The 20,554-nt window shown below is 43.4% G+C and overlaps 1 protein-coding gene and 1 long non-coding RNA gene across 5 annotated transcripts in view; one reads left to right on the top strand and one right to left on the bottom strand.

The window, feature by feature from the left end:
* dlgap2a (discs, large (Drosophila) homolog-associated protein 2a) overlaps positions 1-20,554 on the top strand; it is a 183,056-nt gene that overhangs the window by 145,975 nt on the left and 16,527 nt on the right. For all 4 annotated transcript variants that reach the window (XM_039603549.1, XM_039603551.1, XM_039603550.1 and 1 more), the window contains 5 exons: positions 3,461-3,529; positions 4,562-4,721; positions 5,349-5,565; positions 12,260-12,319; positions 19,852-20,237. In XM_039603549.1, the coding sequence (XP_039459483.1) occupies positions 3,461-3,529; positions 4,562-4,721; positions 5,349-5,565; positions 12,260-12,319; positions 19,852-20,237 (892 nt within the window). The remainder of the gene's footprint in view (positions 1-3,460; positions 3,530-4,561; positions 4,722-5,348; positions 5,566-12,259; positions 12,320-19,851; positions 20,238-20,554) is intronic.
* On the bottom strand, positions 320-17,943 carry LOC120434895. Its single transcript, XR_005609418.1, has 4 exons — positions 17,907-17,943; positions 16,329-16,932; positions 1,492-1,840; positions 320-680 (listed from the first exon to the last, which is right to left on the bottom strand). It is a non-coding gene; the product is annotated as an uncharacterized LOC120434895 (long non-coding RNA).

Genomic DNA, 20,554 nt, shown 5'->3' with positions numbered 1-20,554 from the left:
TGATTGAATTATGGTTTGAGTACAGAACAATGCAATCGCAGTGTTTGTTTATGAGTTCACTTTGTTTTTCAAACAAATAATAACCATAAATATAAACATGATTAAAATAAATAAATAAAACTGTTGGATAAAAATGTGTTTTTACATATTTAAGTTTTAATATCTGTCAGATCAATCACCTGATTTGGACTTGGATCAGAATTATTGCCTGAAGGCCATTTGATCTTTATTATTATATTTTATTTTTTAGGTTTTATTTTATTTTATTTTATTTTCATTTTGAGTTGTTACAATCAGAACAGACCGGGGGACAGGAAAGAGAAAGAAATAGAGGATAGGAAGACAGGCAACAGAAGGAGAAGAGTGATAGAGAGAGAAAAGACACCGAAAATCTGATTTCTGCTACAACATTTATACGGTAGGGTCACAATTTGTTGTAAAGACCATGAAAGCATGGCTCCATCCTGCCTGGTTTCACTGGTGGAGGTTGCTGGTGGTGTAGTGGTGGATATTTTGATAGATGCTCCAGCAGGATCGCGCACTGAGTCATGAAGCTCAGATCATCTCAGACTGGCTTCTTTGGGTTGTGGTGGTACAGGAGAGTCACACCATGAAACTGCAGCTGTGTGCTGCTGTCGTGCCAACATGGACCAAAATCTCAGAGGAATGTTTCCAGCAACCTGTTGAACCACGAAGAATTAAAGCAAAAGGGGTCCATCATGGTACTGGCAAGGTGTACCTAATAAAGTGGCAGTAAAGCAGTAAATCTTCTAAACTGTCTAAACAATCTCAGTACATTTCATACAATTTCTAATTTCAAAATCTGCAGAGATCAGACATCAAAAGAGTCCATAATGAAAGACCCCGTAGTACCAGATGCCTGAAACATTTAAAGACCTGAACTATTATTATACATTATTATTATTTTTTATTATTATTATTAAGAATCCTCTTGGAGTTTTTTCAGGCATGAAAACATGTGAGAACATCAGCTTGGAGACACGGATGGACATGCAGCTTTAATCTAAACACAGTCATGACTGAAAGTTTATTATTCGTATATGAAGGAGCGCGCTGAGGTTTATAAATCAGTCTAATCTCTGAAGTGTTTTTCTGACTGACCTACTCTGCATGCAGCACTGACAAAGATGCTTTTTACACTTGAACAATTTAAATCAATAATTTGAAAAAGAAATTAGACCTGAAGAAGATTTAATTTGGATTCGGTTGCATAATTAAGCCACCCGGTGATATTTTAAACCACTGATACTTCTTAATTGTCTGAGCACGTTAATATCTTAATAGCTGCTTAAAAGTCTGACCACTTTCAGCTTGTGTCACTGTAGAACTGCGCTCCATGTTTGTAACTGTTAAGAGGCATCAAAGATGTGAGAGCTCTCATGCTGTTATGGTTCAACGGGCTTGTTGGGATGGAATTAGATTGGATCTAAGACAGAAGTGGTGCAGGTTGGATTTCCTCTGCACTCGTACCAATTCGATGTCCCTCTGGGGGCGTACGGATGAGCCAAACACAAATTTGACAGCACCGGGTCCCTGAAGCAAATCACGTTAAAGCGAGAACAGCCTGTCAAGTCGTGTCACCTCGCCTCACTCTTCCGCGCTCTCGTGTTTGACGGGGTCGCCTCTTTGGTCGCCTCACCAGTAAAGATCGCATCGCAGTCACGGCTGCGCTGAGCTGGTGGAGCCGAGAAGTGAAGTTAGGTGATTGTTTTAGATAATCATCCGGCCTCACCCCACGCCTGCCCGGGCCGCGTGCGTCCTGTAAAGCTGACAGCTGCGATGAGATGAATATGAATGGCTGTTTGTGCCGTGGTCAGACCTGCCAAAGATATTTAAAGAAAGTATTAATGATGATGAACTGAATGGCATGTGGCAAACTTCACTATGAGTCATTAGCATAATGAGTCAATCAGTAATCATATGTCACATCTGATAACGGGGTGCGCTGACACACGTGCACACGCACACGCGCATCTCCACTTGACATCTGTCTCCGCCACCCTGTCTTTAAACGACACTTTGACTTTGTGTCTGATCACACAAGCCGATCAATCATGCGCATTTACGGCACATTCCAAAAAAAACTCGCATTTGTTCGGCTCCTGGCCGCTATAATTAATCAGAGTTAACACTGGCAAAGCTTTCGATAATTCTTGATTCAACATAATGTAATTACTCATTTAGATAGCATTGTGTTTGAGCCTTTCTCCCTCAGATCTCAAGGTCAGAGCGGAATTCCAATTCATTGATTCGTGGCTGCGTGGGACGTGTCATGCATAGATAGGCGGCTTTTCTGTTTGCAGAGCTTCGTCTCTTCACTTTTGTGCCTCTATTTATAGTATAACAAAAGCACTGTAGCAAAATGAGCGTTTTTAATCTTCCACGACATAGCGTCTCGTTCTCGACGACCGCAGCCTCCTGGATGCTGGCGCTCATGGCTTAAACAGCATATACGAGAGCTTAACACAGACAGCTGTGAGTCGTCTTGGTTCAGCGATTGCAGGTGCATTAAACTCAATTTTCTGCTGTTCACATTCTCACCTCTTTAAGGAATTTCAAGATTGCTGCTTTCTTGCACCACACTGACAAAACCCTAGAAAACATTTGCAGTAATGATCTCTGCAGGGCGTTGCTCTCCTTTTCTTTGTCAAACACACCTACGCCCATGCATGCATGTTTCCCAGTTTTGGTCCCTGTTCTTTTAATGTTCCCTTAAATCAAATGATTATTTGAAGTTTTGCTCCAGGATGAAATGGTTTCGGCTTAAAATGCACGTTGTTTAACCACTAACAGCACTTTCGTAAAAAGCAGGAAGTGTGAGATTCCCATCATCCCCTGTCGTGATATTGGCCAACAATGGAAGTGCATTAGTACCAATCAGAAACATTAGAGGAAATTTGCTGTGGCATGATTTGATAAAGGGCCGACGCATTCTCGAAACAGCCTCCCTTCACTCTGCTGCTGATAATAGACAGCTCTACAGGCAGCGATGGGCGAAGTCATCCACATTTCAAGCATCAGCCGGTGCACTTCTATCTGATCTTGTCAGCTAAAAGCTTTAAAGTTTAAAGTGTTTTTGTCCTCATTTAGCTCAATTAACCAAATGTAATTAGCCACACAGAGAAAGAGAGTGTGATTGATGCTTCACTGTAACTGTGGTGTTCAGCATTCATCATCAGATCCTTTTTTTTCTTCACCGACTGTGGACCTCATGTTGCCATTTGTTGTGTGAACGTGTTACATTGTCTCAACCTGCCAGCTGACTCTAACTGTAGCATCCTCCCACTTTCCTCATCACACAAACGCCATGTCGGTCATACGGTCACCCTAATGTTTGCGGCGCTTTGGTGAAAACTCCCAAGCAAACATTCCGTGATGTCACATCCATCCAACAGCTCCTTGTGGGACCCAGTAACTCTCTTTTCTTCTCTACCCACAGCTCTTACCGCCTGGATAAAATCAACAGTGACATGCGTAACTACATCACCAATTTTGCTGCAGACTTGAGGTGAATACAGGTTCAGCTCCTCCCCTTACCTCTCTGTTGCTGCCATGTTGCAGCGGTCAGATGTCAGAGCCAGCTGGCTCGCTGCCCTGCTGACATATTCAATATGGACGCCTTACAGAGCAAACACTCAAGACCAGTCAATGAAAGGTCACCTGGGGCAATCTGCTCATTCTGCCAAAGCACAAGGCAATGATGCACACAATGCAGATTTGATTTTTCCTGCTGTTCTTTACATCAGCGTGCTATTAGAGGTTTTTTTTAATATAGTGCTAAAAATAAGATATGTGGTGCTTGTACCAATCCATTTGCACTTAATCGCTGGGTGTTTCTACCCAAACATGTCTTTGGGTGTCTAAAAAGTTGATATTACTTTGCAAATACGCAGGGCCTTGCTACAGCATCACAAGATGGATTGGGGGACTTTTAATCACACTGGCATTTTCATGCTGCCAAACACCAGCGTTTATCTCTATAAAAAGCCCAGAAACTGCTTACTCATCCCGGCCTGTCATTAGAAATAGATCTGGCGGAGGGAACCCAACCTCACTTTGCTATTCCAAAAGCGGCTCACATAGTATTCTTTAGTTTACTTAAAGCACATTTCTTCCGAGTCATTTTCTCTTCGGCAGATTCCTAACCAGCCGTGGGTTTCTGAGCACCTCTCCTGCACTGCTGGGGGAGCACGTTTAATTGACCTGGCTGACACTGGGGTGCTCTCCAAAGCGCTTGCTCACTAACTAGCCCCTGATTTGCATTTCCCTCATTTCCAAGCACTGATTGGATGTTTCAGCACGACAAAAATCAAAGTGCCTTTCTAAGGACACAATGAATGTAGCGGGGGTGGGGGGGTGTAAGAGACAGCCTAAGAGCCACGGTGTCACAACCAGCCTCCCTCTCAGCCAGCTGTGCTTAGTAATTCTTCATCGTGTTACACAAAATGCTTGTTTATCAGTCACATTATATTTAATTGACTTGCTTTATGGCTGTAGTCCCACTCCTGTCCTGCTTTTCTTTGTCTCTCTCTCTGTTCAGTCAGAGCTACCACTTGCAAGCCACCAGGGATATGCACCCAAGCATTGCCCTGGATCCCTCCACCAACTACAACTCACCCAAGTTTCGCTCCAGGAATCAGAGCTATATGCGGGCTGTCAGCACCCTCAGTCAGGCTAGCTGTGTTAGCCAAGTGAGCCAGGTGAGTGTGCATCCTTTTCCTGGATCCCCGAGGGAGCCAGAGGAGTTGGCTTTAATTTCCAGGAAAATTTAATAAAGTCATTTCATTTAAAACCCCACTTAAAGAGGCCGATTCCCCTAGTTTCATTGTCACTGCACTGAGTATTGTTTTCAAAGCCCAGGCATAATTTTTCTGACATAAATTTAGTCTCAACACTTTACTGCACATTGTTTATCTAGACAAATTAAAGGATTCCAGTGGGGCTTGCTGAGATATTCATCTCCTTAGTAAAAGAGAGATATTGATTTGCTTGGAGTCCTAGCATTTCAGCTAAACTTCCTCTAATTCCTAATCCCAGTCGAACAAGATGTTTATCTTTGATTCCTAATATTGCCAAATGAGAGTGGAGAGATAACAGTTAAACAGTTTCTGCTGTTTTAAAGGCATTCACATCAAATCCAACAACAAATGTGTCATGAACTCTCTGACAGTGTACGACCTTGACTTCATGAACCTTCTCACAGACTCTGCTTTTTTATGATTTTAAATGAAAGTGAGAAAAAGTGGAGGTTTACAGCCAACCGATAAAAATATGCATGCTCGCTACCCTCGATCGATGGAGCTTATTTATGGCTTTGTTTCTCTCAGGTGAGTGAAACAGAAATTAACGGCCAGTTTGAGTCTGTGTGCGAGTCTGTGTTCAGCGAGGTGGAATCCCAGGCCATGGACGCTTTGGACCTGCCTGGCTGCTTCCGAACCCGGAGCCACAGCTACCTGCGAGCCATCCAGGCTGGCTACTCCCAAGATGACGACTGCATTCCCCCCATGGCCTCCACCGTCACCTCCACCATCAGGTCCACCACAGGTAAGCGTGGTTAAACATAAATCTGCACACTATATTAGTGGACATCTGACACTAAAACGTTTTATTTTGACACGGATGTGTGGTTATGGATACATAAAGACTATTAGTGCCAACTCATACTGTCAAACAGTTTCAGAATATTTGCATGAATCATTCTTGTATGTGTTCATTTTTACTGAGGCATTTGTAGTTACCAGTTGTGAGCTGTTCATGCTTTGGATACAGTGCTTCATCTGCTCGTCCACTGGATGCATCAAAGAGTAAAGCTATGAACCCTATTGAAAATCACCAATGGAAAGTGTCTGAAATAAAAATCAGGTCAGAATAAGGACGCCTGCTGCTTTTTCCACTGCATACATTTCTTTGTTGTGCCACATGGTGACAATGAGCACGCAGCTTTATTGTCTCGCTGGAAATACCACATGAAGTTTACTACTTTGCTGCAAAAACATTTTTTTCACTCGCAGACTGTTTAATTCACACAAGCTATTTTGTCTCAAGCTCATGTTTACACACAACAATGATATTACAGAGCTGCAGACACTTGTGTCTACACTCGGATCGTTCATAATGTAAAGCTGACTACAGCGGTAACCGAACTGTCGCACTAGTTAGTCATATGTATCACACATGCAAATTACTCAGCTGAAACATGCATTTACTTCTGATACTGAGCATTCATTATAACAAATTGTAAGCTGTTGCTGGTTTCAACAATTCCCTGATTGCTGGATTCACAGAGGAAAGGATACGTCCTTGTACAGATGAAGAATGTGGGAAGAACAGAAGAGAAACGGCTCGGACAAGAAGTCCGAGTGGATTCCACCTCCTCCCGCAGTAGATTCATGATCCAACAGTTGGGCTATAATAGGGAGAGTTAGAGGTGTGGACATCTGGAGATGTGCTTATGATCAATTCTTCATACTTAAAAATGTTTGCTTACACTGCTTTCTCAGTAAACTCAAAGATCTTTGCATTCTTAAGAGTTTGGTGCAATGCATTTTGCCCCTTTTGGAAACGGGGCAACTCGATTTAGTCAGTCAAACTGGACTTGACATTTTCAATAGGGTTCATACTGTACTTCCTGATTGATGAGAAAAGCTTTGGAATCTTTGCCCATCTTTGCCTCTTTTCACTGCACAAAGTTCACATTTCCTTCCCTCAAACGGAAGCCGAAGCGCACGCAAGGACTGTTCTCACACCTCGCTGATTAGACGAAATTGTCCATTCTCTATGATGTGTTCTGGGAGCTAGGAGTTTCAGCTTTGTGCATTGAAAAGATGTGAAGAATGCATGCTAGAAATTAAGGATGAGAAGGCAGTGTAAACCATCAGCATAAATGAGTCAAAATGGGAGTGCTGTCTAAATGCTAATACAACATATTGTGGGAGTCACACAAGGAAATTGGCACAATAATCACTGCTATACATTTCAGCTATTATCTTATTTTGACTCATGGCATTCAGTGCATGACTTGATGTTACTGCATTGTAACAATAAAAAGCACATTCTCTCCAGCTGCTCACACCTTTGGCCATATTACAGATATATATATCTACATTTGTCTTCCAGACAGAAATTATGTGCAGGAAGACTCTTGTTTACCTGACCAGGACAGAATACATGAGGATTTGGCAGACACTGTCCCTCTGACTCATGATGATCTAGGCTGCCCCATCAGAAGAGACAGGCTTTACCACCAAGATAACACGGGGGCTACAGCCAAACCCTTGTCTGGACCACCTGTTTCTCCGAGCCTCTTCAGATCCCCTGGAGCTAGTGCTCCAGAACGGCCATCACCAAAGGCCATCCAGGCCAGTATCAAAGAGTCAGCTACCCTGGCTGCCGCTATCAGCATGCAGTGGAAGGAAGAGGTCTCGGCCATGCGTCGAGAGCTAGCTGAACTCAGGAGGGACCTCTGTAAAGAACTTCGTGCTTTCAACAGTAATTTCAACACTTTCACACAGCATTATAACACATGGTCTCCCCAGGGAGGCAACATGGCGGCTGGAGCTGGGGCAGGCTTGGGTGCAGGAGCTGGACCTAGTACAGGGACAGGAACAAGGGCATGGCCTGGAGCGGGGCCGGGGCCGGGGCCCGGGGCAGGAAGATTTGGAACCTCTACTGCAGACAGAGGCGCTGGAGGGGCTAGAGAGAAAAAGCCCCAAATATCCAAGGTATCGGTGGGGACCCAGGCCCGCAGCAAAGTCTTGGTCAGGCAGAGCACTGCAGATGCAGCTGTTAATTGTCCAGAAGAAAAGGACGAAAAGAAAGGGGCCCGCCGAGGCCTGCCGAAACAGCTCTCGATGGACCCGAGCATTCTTGCCTCTCCACAGTCAATGTACGTAGAAAGTGCCATACCACTTTCTTTGGATCCAATACTTCCTGTCTCTGTTCGAGCAGTCAAGCCAGAGACACTTGATGTTACTGCTGTGCCCACCAGAGCTGATTCGGAGCTTTCAGTCGACGGTTCAGTTCTAAGCTCCTCTGACATGGCCACTAATGAGCCAACACTCACCACCCACAGTACAGCGCCACTTTCTTTAGAAACAGCCCCTGAGAGTCCTCAGGGTTCATCAGCACCTGAACAGGAAATGGTAATCACTCCACAACAAACAGATGTAGGTCCACGTAATAATTCCCTAGCCCAATCTGAACCGTCTTTCACAGATAACACAAACCCCCCAGACTCCAAGCAAATTCAAAAGGATAAGATACAGCTGCCATACCCAGTCCCTGTAGTTACAGTGTCACCACCAGATGAACAGGATTATGACATCATGTCAGATTCAGAGTCTCCAGATGTTGTCACTGTGGACAAACCAGATTCAGGCCCTCAAGAGCCTACTGCAGATTCTTCAGACCCAACACAAGAAGAACCATCAGAATCGCCCGTAGGGTCTTCATCTAATGCCGTTAGTCAAGGCTCAACCTCAGTCTGTGATGCACCAACTCTTCAGTTTGATTCTGTTACACTGTCTGATTTAGATAGCGGCATAAAATGTCCTTCTATTGTCGTGTCAGAGTATGTTGACTCGGACGATCCTGCGAGTCCACCCAGCAGTGTCACAGATCCAGATCCCATTATCACCTTTCCCGATCATCCTTCCGACCTCCCTGATGAGGAGAAAACATCTGTCTCAACTTTTGCTTCCAGCTCTGTAGAAACTCAACTAAACCCTGAATCTCAAGAGTCTCAAGACTCAGACTGGCCACCTCTTCCAGAACCACTGGACACCACCACTATATATCATGCTGATCTGGTCCATTTTGACTTGGTCATGCTGACTTCCCTGGATCAAGATGATCTGGACTCAGTGTTTATGGATCCTGAACCAGAGCCTTTTGACATTAGTGTTGACTCTTTATCAAATGTAGAGGATTTAGACCCACCCATGTACCAGTCAGATAGTCCAAGTTTACCTCTACCATCTGTTGACCCTGCTGCAATGGGCCCTTTGGATCCTTCAGAATCAACAGAGTTTGTCTGTTTGGACCCAGCTACGGAGTATCACATGTCTCAGGACGTAGCCTCGGGATTACATGACATCCTACCACAGGTCACTGTCACAATATCCCCTCCTAGTTCAGTATCTCCTGATACTTCACTGGAACTAGACTTTGGACCCACAAGTCCAGCCTCAGAACCTGTTCTATCATCAGGCCCAGATCTCCAAGAGATAACCTCAGAGGACCTGCCATCCATGGAGTCAGATGATGCTACAGCAGAGATACTGGAGTGTGTGGCTGTATCCCAGATGACTGTGGGACCTGTGGAGGAGGATGTCCCAGGCAGCCCAGAAGCAGCTTCCTCTGAGCAGGCCTTTTTGTGGTACAGGTGGCAAAAGAGGGGCCACAGGCGAGACTCGATGTACAGGAGTGCGAGTGTAGAACTGTGGAGTGGCAGATACGAGTACAACAGCGCAGAAATCACATATGTGTCTCTCACTCTGTGAGCTCATACCTCATTCTCAGCAGACGAAATGTAGCTCAAATTATATTTATAGCTTTTGGTTTGTAGCTGCCAGTGCACTTACAGCGACGTGCGCATCGAAATGTCATGGGATCATTGGCATTCAAGCAAGAACTTCCTTCTACATCGTCCATGGAAAAAGACTGCATCTTTTATCTATCTTTTATCTTGTAGCAGCAGAACTGCATTTCATGGACTGCAACATAGTGCGAGAATGTCATAAACTCCTGCAGTGATAAATGCACTGAACAATAATGTTTCAAAAACATTCACTGAAAGCAGTACGAAGCTCTCTGAAGCAGTTGTCACCTCTAATGTGAATCATCTCCCAGGAAAGGACTCCTCATCCTCAGAGTGCTGGTTCAAATCAATGGATGATACTGCATAACAAATGTTATACACATTTATTTTAAGAGACTCTTTTAAGAGCTCACTAATAGACTATAGAAAAAGTCCAGAGTGTACAAGGTCACAGCAGTCTTTGCAGGAACTTTCCTTTTCTGACCTATTTTGAGCTCTCCTTGCATTGTCACTCTAACGTAGGGTGAAGTAAATATTGGCAGTTATCATATAACTATATAAAGAGATACTGTTTACTATGTGAGCTGTTGGATGGACGGGTTTAAAGAGAAAAGAACACGAGAAATGATGTTTGCACAATGCTGAGTGGAACTGGGATCCTCTGCTGTTACAGCTGTTTGCAAAAGTTCGAGCAAATTGTTTATTCTGTTGATATTTTACGAAGTGAATGCAACGTCAGTGGTACACAGGTGTTAGAAAAAATAACTTTTTTTAATTCAGTGGCTTAAAAATGATAAAAAAATATCAAATGTGCCACATGCAGAGGTTTGCATCTGCTAACATCACTGACGTCTCAGCCCTCTGGATTCATTAAGAATTATCATTAGGTAAAATAAGGTGTGGGCAGACTTTTGCATACAGCTGCATTTTGTTGGAAAATAATTCTGCATTTACAATCATTCCCAGCTAAAATTGCAAACCAGTAGAGTCACAGTATGTAGCTACCGTTACCTGCATACACATACAGTTTGCTATCAAACATGCACACATTTTCTGGACCGTACGGATAGATGAATTCATCAGAGACACTCTAAATTATTACATTTATCTGACACTGGAATAACAGGCTTTGCTCAGAGGTGATGATGTATTTTTTACTGTAAGCTATCATCCTAACGCTCAGGAATCAAAGACTGAGAATGTATTGGGACATAAGTGTGATGACATGCTGAATTGTATTCCTTCCTGAAAAGAGGTATGTGTCACGCCGTAGTGCTGCATTTCCACATGTGTGATACTGACTGATGAAAATAATGTAGTAATGGTGCATGACAGATGGCCTCGATATTTCCTTGTGTTTCATATGCAGTGCCTCACTGTAAGTACTCGGTTCTATTCATAGCTTCATTTCGACATTCAGTGCAATGAAAGGAGCCTACGTACCACGAAGACGCAGAATTCTGTTACCAGCAAAGAACAGCCAGGCAAAAATCACAAGATATATCTGCGCTCTCTGTCCAATTAATGCGCTCTATGTGGAGTCGCCCACTGAAGTCTGCGCTCTGATAAAGTGCACCGGAATAAAAAGAATCTTTCAGCACAACATCAGTGAGCTGCCAGAAAAGGATTTTCATCTGTTGTTTTGAGTCGAATGTGCGCACAGCACTTTATTAAAGTTTGCTAAATTAGATGAATGTGAGAGGTTTTCAAAGGGGCGGGAAGTTAATTAGGTTCTGCTGTTGAATTCATTTTACTGACATAAAGTGCTCCACTTTTCTTCTTCTGGCTCTCTTCCTTTACCTTTGCAAAAATCTTAACTAGAAGTAGCTCACAATTTATTATGCACTGTAATGGTAATATTTTTATTTGTAGCATATAATCCAAAAATAAAGTGCTGTAGGATGCAGTGTGCAACGGCACGTAAAGCCAGGCTTTTCCTGCTGGAACAGACAGAATGGTGCAGGTGTGTTCGGCTAACACGCTGGCCGACCTGAGTCACAAAACTGTATTTACTGTTACACTAATACAAACCAAAAAAAGCCAGTGGCCTCAAGTTATCTGCCCAATCTTAATTTACAAAATGGCTTCGACTGCTTCCTGCTGTAGACTCATTTCATTTTCAAATTTCATCAAGATTAAGGGCGGTTCAATTGGATGGAAGCGCTGAGACCTTTTCTGACAGCGAGTCAAACGAAATACCATCATTATTTTTCACTTCATCAGGTACTTTACATTAGACGGGGTTATCACAACCTCACTTTCTTGCATTAGTATTTTTTTATGATTTAAGATAAAGTGTGATAAACTGTAGAGGTCATGGTGTCATCCTAAATAAAAGACAAATGATCATTGTTGTTCTGTGGACCCACTCGTGATCTGTGTCCTCAATAAAGTCTGGAAATAACTGATAACTGAGCAAATATCAGAAAATGAGTTGAAGTAAAGAATATGCTTACTGCTTGGTGTTAACAGGAACAATCAGGCACTTTTACACTATTATAATGATGATATCACAACGCTCATCCTGCTGCAATAAGAGCAATCATAAAGCACAAAACTCCCACTGTGCCAGATGATCCTCATATCCTGCAGTTTGTTCTTGGATCCAATCTAAGTACGGCTTTTTGTTAATCCATTATACTGTGTGTTTGGGCAAATCCGCCCCCGCTTCTGAATATCCCATCGTTCCCTTGTTTTCAGGGATCCAGTTCTGCCTCCCCTCCACCTGCAGCATTGATTGGACACCCCAACAAACCCCAGGTAAACCGTCTACCTGGAGCATTCTCTGTTGCTCCGTTTCAAAGGGACATATTGTTTTAATGAAACATGAGGTGTCCTGCGGCACACTGTTAAAAAAAGGAGAGAACGTAGAGAGAGAAAGAAATATATAGTTTCTGTTGTTGAGAATAATGTTGAGGATCTGCACCAACTCACATTCATGGCATCACAAACTTCATTCGGTCCACAGGAGGCTACAGCTGTAGCTACCTATCAAAGTAAATTAATTCAACTTGAACAAGTTAAACCAAGGAGCCAAATAAAGCCATGGAAAAATGGACCGCAAAGACGTGGGGACACGATCGGGCAGGGAACTGTCGGTTCTGGAGGTTCTACACTGGTGAACTGGAAAACTGACTGGAAATTAACTGGCAGGAAACTGGCTGGCTGTTAGCAGCATGAGTAATGGGCTGGGGTTAGTTTTGTCTGGAGCCAAGCCGAGCAAAAAGCAGACTGTTAAACTGGACGATCTAGACATGGGTGATAAACCTCGGCGGTGTCTGTAGCCTTAGTCTCAAGTCAGTGAAGGATGGCTGGTTCTGGGTTTGATCTAGCTGATACAGACCCTTATGGCTAGCAGGCTGGTGGTTACTGGGATGGCTCATAGCTGTGTGAGAGAGAGTGGCTGAAGGAGATGCGTGCCTAACCTATTTACTTGATGTGATTGGGGGTTAGCAGACCAGCTCCAGCTCCGGGGGATGGATTTAACATATTTTGTCGTCTGTTTCACCCTTTAATTCGTCTCCGGACCTCCAATCAGATCAGTAGAAACACTGACTAGAGGACAGTTTCCTCAGTACAGCCCCATTAAAACAAACCTGCATATTCTGATTGAGGCAGACTTAATCGTTGAGAGTGCTTTCTCTGCTGCTGCTTGGCATATTTATGAGTGCACGATGCTTTATAAAACATCACACAGACACATGGACACGCTCACCTCCGAAAGCTCTGTTGTTCTGTATTTTTTAATGATCTTTCTAATGAAGCCGGTTTGTCACATGACACGTGAGGCTAAGAACACACAGTGGCGTGCAGCTAACTGTTGCCCTGCAGATGCTTTTCATGTGGAAGCTAACGCAGAGCGGTGGCACCGTTTCTGACTGCAGCAGCCGTTAAATACGACCACGACAGTGTGGCTTCCATCAAGTACAGAAGAGCGTCTGATCCACACATCAAGTGGAACGGGTTATAAAATGACTGTTTGCAGCCACTCGTGTGGTTTATTTGTCAGGAACAATGTTTTTGTCCACAATGAGCCGTCACGCTCCTCAGGACGCTTTGAAACTTTAACAAACCCTCCAGGTGTGGTTGAGTACGTCTGAGTAATGACTCACCCGGTCTGCTTTCTCTTATCTGTAGTGAGCTATTCTTATATTCATTTCTTTAATGTTTCTGTCTGCAGTGCTTGTGATAGTGCCAATAATGGAATCCACCATCAATCTTCGTCTTCCAGCCTCCCTTCAGATCATTTACATATTCTTAAAAGCCTACTGCAAAACAAACTGCTGTATTTCCTTCGCAGTTATAAATCCAGCCGGAGAGAAAGACTCTTAACAACGTGTCACTCAACTCTCTTCCAAACCCCACGCCCATGTTAGCATGCAAGCCAGCCTGATAGATAGAGAGGTCCTAACAGAGATGGAGTGGTTGACTCACTGCCTTTGTGTCTCACGTTAATCAGCCTGGCTGGCAGGGCTGTAGTAGCAGAGTGTGTGTGTGTGTGTGTGTGTGTGTGTGTGTGTGCGCGCGTAGAAAAAACAAAATGGTTTTTACTTTGAATAAATTTAGCTGCCTCTCAAGATTCTGTCATCGATTACTTTTTGGAAATGAGCGCTCTGCGTTGCGCTTCATCCGCTCGCTGCGATGGACGTGTTCAGCAAATTTAGGCCCAAACAAATATTGTCCGTTTTTGTCCTGGTGTATGCTCGAGGGCTACATCCTCCCAGGGTTTCTACATGTTTATTTCACGGTTTATTGCACCATGCACGTTCCAGTTAATACATGCATGCAACATTTAAGTACAACTAAAACTTTTTAGCTTAGTTCCCACACTTGGAAGACTTTGTGTTTCCACTAAAAACAGCCACGGCAGACTTGATGTCAGGTCTAACTGAACATGTTTAGCTGATGTTCTCTCGCAGATACTACTGATCGCCTCAGCACTCACATATTTTCCCCTCAGCCACGTGTGCTCTCTTTACAGATCCACGGATGTAACCTAAGAACAAAAATAAAACGTCCTTAACATCAATACAACTACTAATAATTAACCCTTTCACCCATAGTGGTCACTGCAGTGGACGGCTATTCAAAGGCTGTTTTCTTGTATTTGTGTCAGTGTTGATGGCATACTTGCACATAAACACAACACAAAGTATATATTATTGATTCATTTGTCAAAACATATGTTGTCCATCTAAGTGGAAAAAAGACTCTTTGAAAAATACATGTTTAAAAAAAGTGAAGTTCAAAAATCTTTTTTTCAGGCCTAAAGATGAATAAAAATACTTAAGAGAAAAATCCTGATTGAGGTTCTTATAATTCATGCATGAAAGGGTTAAAATAAATAAATAAATTAAACTGCATACAAAAACACAAAGAGCACACAGTGAGCCTGGGCCTTTGGAGCCTCTTCAGGTTTGATGCCCGTGCACGGGGCAGTTCCCCGCGTTTCCTGATTGATGGTCCTGCTTCAGCTGGCAATCGTGCTGCTTTGCTAATTGCACAAAATGTTCTCTGAAACAACCGCGGTGTTAAAAACGGGTCTGTTGCACCTCTCATGCCCCTCATGTTCCCATTCTTGAAGCATCAGGAACTGCTCTTTTGACTAAGGACGAGGTGTCCTCCTGGTTTGTCTCGCAGCTCATCACATGCAGATGTTTGCAAAGGACCCTACAGCCACATGTAATTTGTTGCATGTTGTATAAAGTGCTTCGAGTGCTCAAGGAGAGTAGAAAAGCACTAAGAACTAGTAATTTAACAAAGTAAGTAACAAATTTCCCACGTGTGGGACTAATAAAGGTTATCTTATCTTATCTTATCTTATCTAATTTAAAGCAGGAACGTCAAAATCACTTTATACTGTGAGCTATATGCAGCCCACTTGGATCGCTGAAACTGCCCTTTCTGTCAGTGTGACGACATTTAGCTGAACATTTAATCCCTGAGATATTTTAAAACAGGAAAAAGAACTGCGATTTCAACAACGCATTTCTGTGTATGTTAAATGTGTAAAAAGACAGAAAAGGTTCTGGTAGCTCGTTCCTCAGACTGCCCTGTATCACATTCACACATTTTTGGGGTTTTTCCAGTATAATAAAAACAGAAATCTCTGCAGTAGACAGTCATTTCATCTTTAACAAAAATGTTAAAATTCAAGTTTGACACCCCTGATTTAAAGGTAATAATAAAGGTGGAGTCAAATCAAAACAACATTTAAAACCTGATAAAGTCAAACAATAAAAAACAAAGTGTGGAGACAGAACACAAAGTACGCCCTTCCCCAACACGTCGCTAACCTCTAAACACAGACCGTCACATCACTCGGCTTCACGTACACAGAGAGTAGTTTGCACTACATCACTACAGCTTCATATGTTGGAACATGATATATAATAATAGCCTCAATGTTTAGTGACAGTGTTAAATACTCTGTCTGAGATGAGTGAGCGAGCAGTGCGTATGTTCTGGTGTTCACTTCATCTACATGCTGAGTAATACTGCCACTGACAAGATGGGAGCAAGAGTTATGACTCCCCTTTGCACGACTGGCTGGCTAATAATGGCTCTATTTTGGTCCTCCTGCTGAATCATGCCCCTTCAATGGGTCATCTCTTTCCTCCCTTGATCTCTCCGCACTCCCTGATTTATCCTTGCTCTCTATCTCACACACACACACACACACACACACACACACACACACACACAAAACCTCTTTCATCCTCTCGTTATATCTGCAATGATTTACTCTCCCTCCTTCTTTCTCTCTTACCTCTACATTTTCCTTTTCTCCCATTTTCCGTCTTTATTCGGGTTCGCATCTCTTCATCCACGAGGAGTTAATTCTGTGAATGGCCATCAGTGTGAGTCATTTAGTCCCTGGAGCAGAACGCTCTTCATAGACCAGACGTCTGTAGCTATTTATACACAGCTGCAGTCGGGGTGAGAAAGAGGCCAAAAGTTGTTGCAGGTTTCAGGTGAAGCGCTGGCTTTGATGGTTACCAGAATTTCTCTCTTTATTAAAATAAATGCAAACAAAAAAGGTTTGTGTTTGTTCTGTACTGGTGCTGGTCAGGCTGTGAGATGCTATTAATTCTACACATAGGTGTTTGGGGGCCTGCGTGGACGGGGCAGCTCATTAGAACTGAAAGTAGATCCGATTTTGGTCTGATCTGTGTGATGTAAGCACTTGTAAGACGGAAGCAGAAACACAGAGTTCAGCTCAGTTTGTCGAGGAAAACGATAACCCGTAACTTGCCCCGCGGTGTGACTCGGTGTTCCTCCGCTCTGCCGCCGCTCTGCCGCCGCTCTTCCTTCTGCTCTTGGCTCTGAGGTGGCCGGCTCACAGCTCGTGCTTCAGGTGCTCGGGCCTGTAACTACAGTGAATGAGCTTTCTGAAAATAAAGACATGTCAAAGCCCAGAAGGCATTCGTGACCCATTCCCCAGTCCATCTCTCTGTGGATTAAGTCCATATTCTCATTTGCACTTGAAAGAAAGTAATCCTCCTTCCTTCTGTTGTGAAACGGGCAGAATAAGAAGATGAGACGTGTCAGCCTTCCTTGAGCAGAATCCTCCACACAAGTACTCCTGATTACTTCTCTGGTTTTCATCCATGTCAGATCAGTCTCACATGTCACAACGGCTTTTTTTTTTTTACTTTGTTATTACTTTATGTATAAAAACTCTCTGAACACCTGCGGCTGTGGTGATGAGGGCTGGTGTTATTGTAGGGTCTTTACCTTACAATCTAAAGTGCCTTGAGGTGACTGTTGTTGCAATTTGGTGCCATATGAATAAAATTCAATTCAATTCAGTTTAACTGAATTTAATACAACCCAGTTGTCCCTGAATTCTGCTGGAGCCAATCCCAGCAGTCCTGTCAGCACTGGGTGAGTTTATTACTCCAGCTGGGTATCAGATGGCTAGTAGTGTATATGCAGTGTTGGGAAGGTTACTTTTAAAATGTATTCCACTACAGAATACTGAATACATGCCCCAAAATGTATTCAGTAACGTATTCCGTTACGTTACTCAATGAGAGTAACGTATTCTGAATACTTTGGAATACTTAATATATTATCATGCTGTTTACAACTACATGAATGTCCTATTGCTGTGATTTATTACTGTTACTGAAGGTCCGCGGCTCCGAAACGTAGTAAAGGGACCTCTGGCTAATACGTCGGGTTCGTGTCGGGCTGGTAGCCGAAAACTAGCTTTACTTTGTTGTCTGGGTCAACTTTGCTTGCGGAGAGAGAGAGAGGCGTTGAAAGGCTGCTCCAACGGAACTTATTTTTCCGGAGGAAAACACGAACACAGTGTACAGTTGAGTCTTAATAGCGTGCTTACAAATGGGCTCCTCAGGCACTCTTCTTGGCTGCAGTGGTTATTATTATATTTACATGCTTCCAGCTCCCGTTTTTGCTCCGTGACAGCTCGGACTTTTCCTTTCTCTCCCTCCCTCGCTCACAGACACATAACGTGTATGGTAGTCCATTCTCCCTGCAGCACGGACTACACTGCCCATCAGGCTACATGCTTTAGAGCTATGCCTGTAGCATTCTGCCTTTTAGCTTAGCACAACAACAACAACAAAAAAGCGCTCTCTCACCCATGAAACACGCAGAGAGAGAGCGCGTCACCCTGTAACCATGGCAACCGTAACGCTGCCGCCTGGAACAACAGAACGTAGCTGTCAAACAAACCCAAACAATCCTGACCCGCCACAATATGAAACAGGGAAGTACCGCCGTGTATTCCATTTATTTCAACAAAGTAACTGTATTCTGAATACCACCTTTTTAAACGGTAACTGTAACGGAATACAGTTACTCATATTTTGTATTCTGAATACGTAACGGCGGTACATGTATTCCGTTACTCCCCAACACTGTGTATATGTATTCCCAGCTTGGATCGTATTCCTAACATTGCACTGCTTCTGGAGGTATTTGAGGAGCTGGTGCTTTGGCCCTCTGCTGTTATGTTCAATGCCTTCTGACCTGTGCTCATGTGTTGACTCATGTACCTACTCAGCTTGGTTCCTACAATACCTGAGAGGAGCTTCCACGTTGTGGAGAGGCAGGTAGTTCGATGGTGACCCTCATGAAGATCCTTTGGATTGTTCTGCCTTGTGTTAGCCAGCCTGGATGAGTACCTGCTGTTAGCAGTGACCCTTATTTGTGTTCGCCTCTCTCTCCTGGATGTTCTTCCAGTATTTTTCAGTCTCATCTGTGGGTGGGGAGTACACCCTGGATGGGTCTGTGGAGAACAAGCCATTGTTCTCTCTGCTTCTCTTCAGCCTAGTGGCCAGAGCTGTGAGGCTTCGATTGGCAGTTTCTGCCTAATTTGTTGCACCTCTAATTCACCCACAACCTGTTTCTTTAGCAGCTAGCTTCGTCCAAGTGTAATGCCCCAACACGATGATATACACTGCTCACATATCTAAAAGTAATATATAAGTAACTCAGTTAAAACACTATGAGGCCTAAGTCATCACCGGTGATGAGAAGAAGTTTTTTCTACAGGATTGCCGAAACTTGGGAGCACTTTTCTTTTTTTTAAATCACATTTAGTAATACAGACCATCTGCATGTGTTTATCAATATCATGCTGGCCTTCTGCTGCTATTACACCCAAGTTTGTTTCTTTTTCTATTTCTGCATTTTATGTATGATAAACTTTTATTTATGGATTTCTATGAATTACAAAGACACACACAAATTCTAGTTTTGCTGTCTTAGTGAGGACATCTAATTGACATAATGCTTTCCCTAGCTGCTTACCCTAACCATCATAAATGAATGCCTAACCCTTAGCCTGAACCCAGCCTTAACCCTGACACTAAAATCACAATCACGTGTGGGTCCTCACAAGTCCTCCGGTCCCTGCAAGTATAGTAACATTCCAATTTTTGGTCCCCACAAAGATGTATAAACAGGTACACACACACACACACACACAGCTGTGATTTCTCATATTTGCCCCTGAACAGAAAAACAGATGAAACTAAAATGTGAAAAAACACACTTATGGCCACACTGAACTTAGAATAAAATTAAAAAATGAAATAAAATCATCCGTCACTATTTCACTATTATGAACATGAGCATTGTAATTTATAGTTACCTTGACATATTTTGCCAAAATAAAAAAATATCTTTTTACGTCATTGCCTTGCATCATAAAATCTTTGCTATACTATAAAATTATAGTATGAACGGTGGGAATTTAATGTAAATTTAAAATGTTAATATTCTGAAAATGGCTTTGTTCATTTTTGCCTCTTTTCTAGCCATCACCTACACACCTAGCTATAAGAAGACCCCTCCTCCAGTCCCGCCACGCACAACCTCCAAACCGCTCATCTCCATCACGGCCCAGAGTAGCACCGAGTCCACCCAGGACGCCTACCACGAGGGGAGGCACCCTCATGGTGGGATGTGGGCGTCTGACGGCATCAGCTTGGGGTTGACCCCGGGCAGAGGCCTCTACAACTCCAACGACAGCCTGGACAGTGCTAAAGCTGTTACTATAGCGATGGAGGCAGCCGGGGTCATGGCTGGAAAAAGACACCCGTCCACAGACTCTCACAGCTCAGTGCTCACCTGCGATAAGGCCGTCCTCGTGTCAAAGGCCGAGGAGTACTTGAAAACACCTCGATCATCTATAGGGATACAGGTCAGTCTTCAGATGAGCGTGTATGGTTAAAATGCCATTTGATTGGTCCTAAAACTCGCACTGCTCAAACCTGTGTGTGGTTATATAACATCAAAGAATAGCTTCACACACATACAGTCAGAAACAGCGTTCTCATTTCAGGGGCTAAAAATAGCAGGAGTGAGTCATCTTACTGCAATCCGTTAATTAAGATTCAACTCATGCTGGAGCAGGTTTTAGTGAATGGTAGTTCACTCCACGGTTTATTCACTCCTCTTCTTACTGTACCTGCCTCTCTTTCTGTCTAACCCCACTGACTCTCTCTCTTCCCTTTCTAA

Source organism: Oreochromis aureus, linkage group 19, assembly GCF_013358895.1.
Source record: "Oreochromis aureus strain Israel breed Guangdong linkage group 19, ZZ_aureus, whole genome shotgun sequence".
In the NCBI taxonomy this organism is placed as follows: Eukaryota; Metazoa; Chordata; class Actinopteri; order Cichliformes; family Cichlidae; genus Oreochromis; species Oreochromis aureus.
Note: the sequence above shows the minus strand (reverse complement) of the source record. Positions and strands in the feature narration are given on the sequence as shown.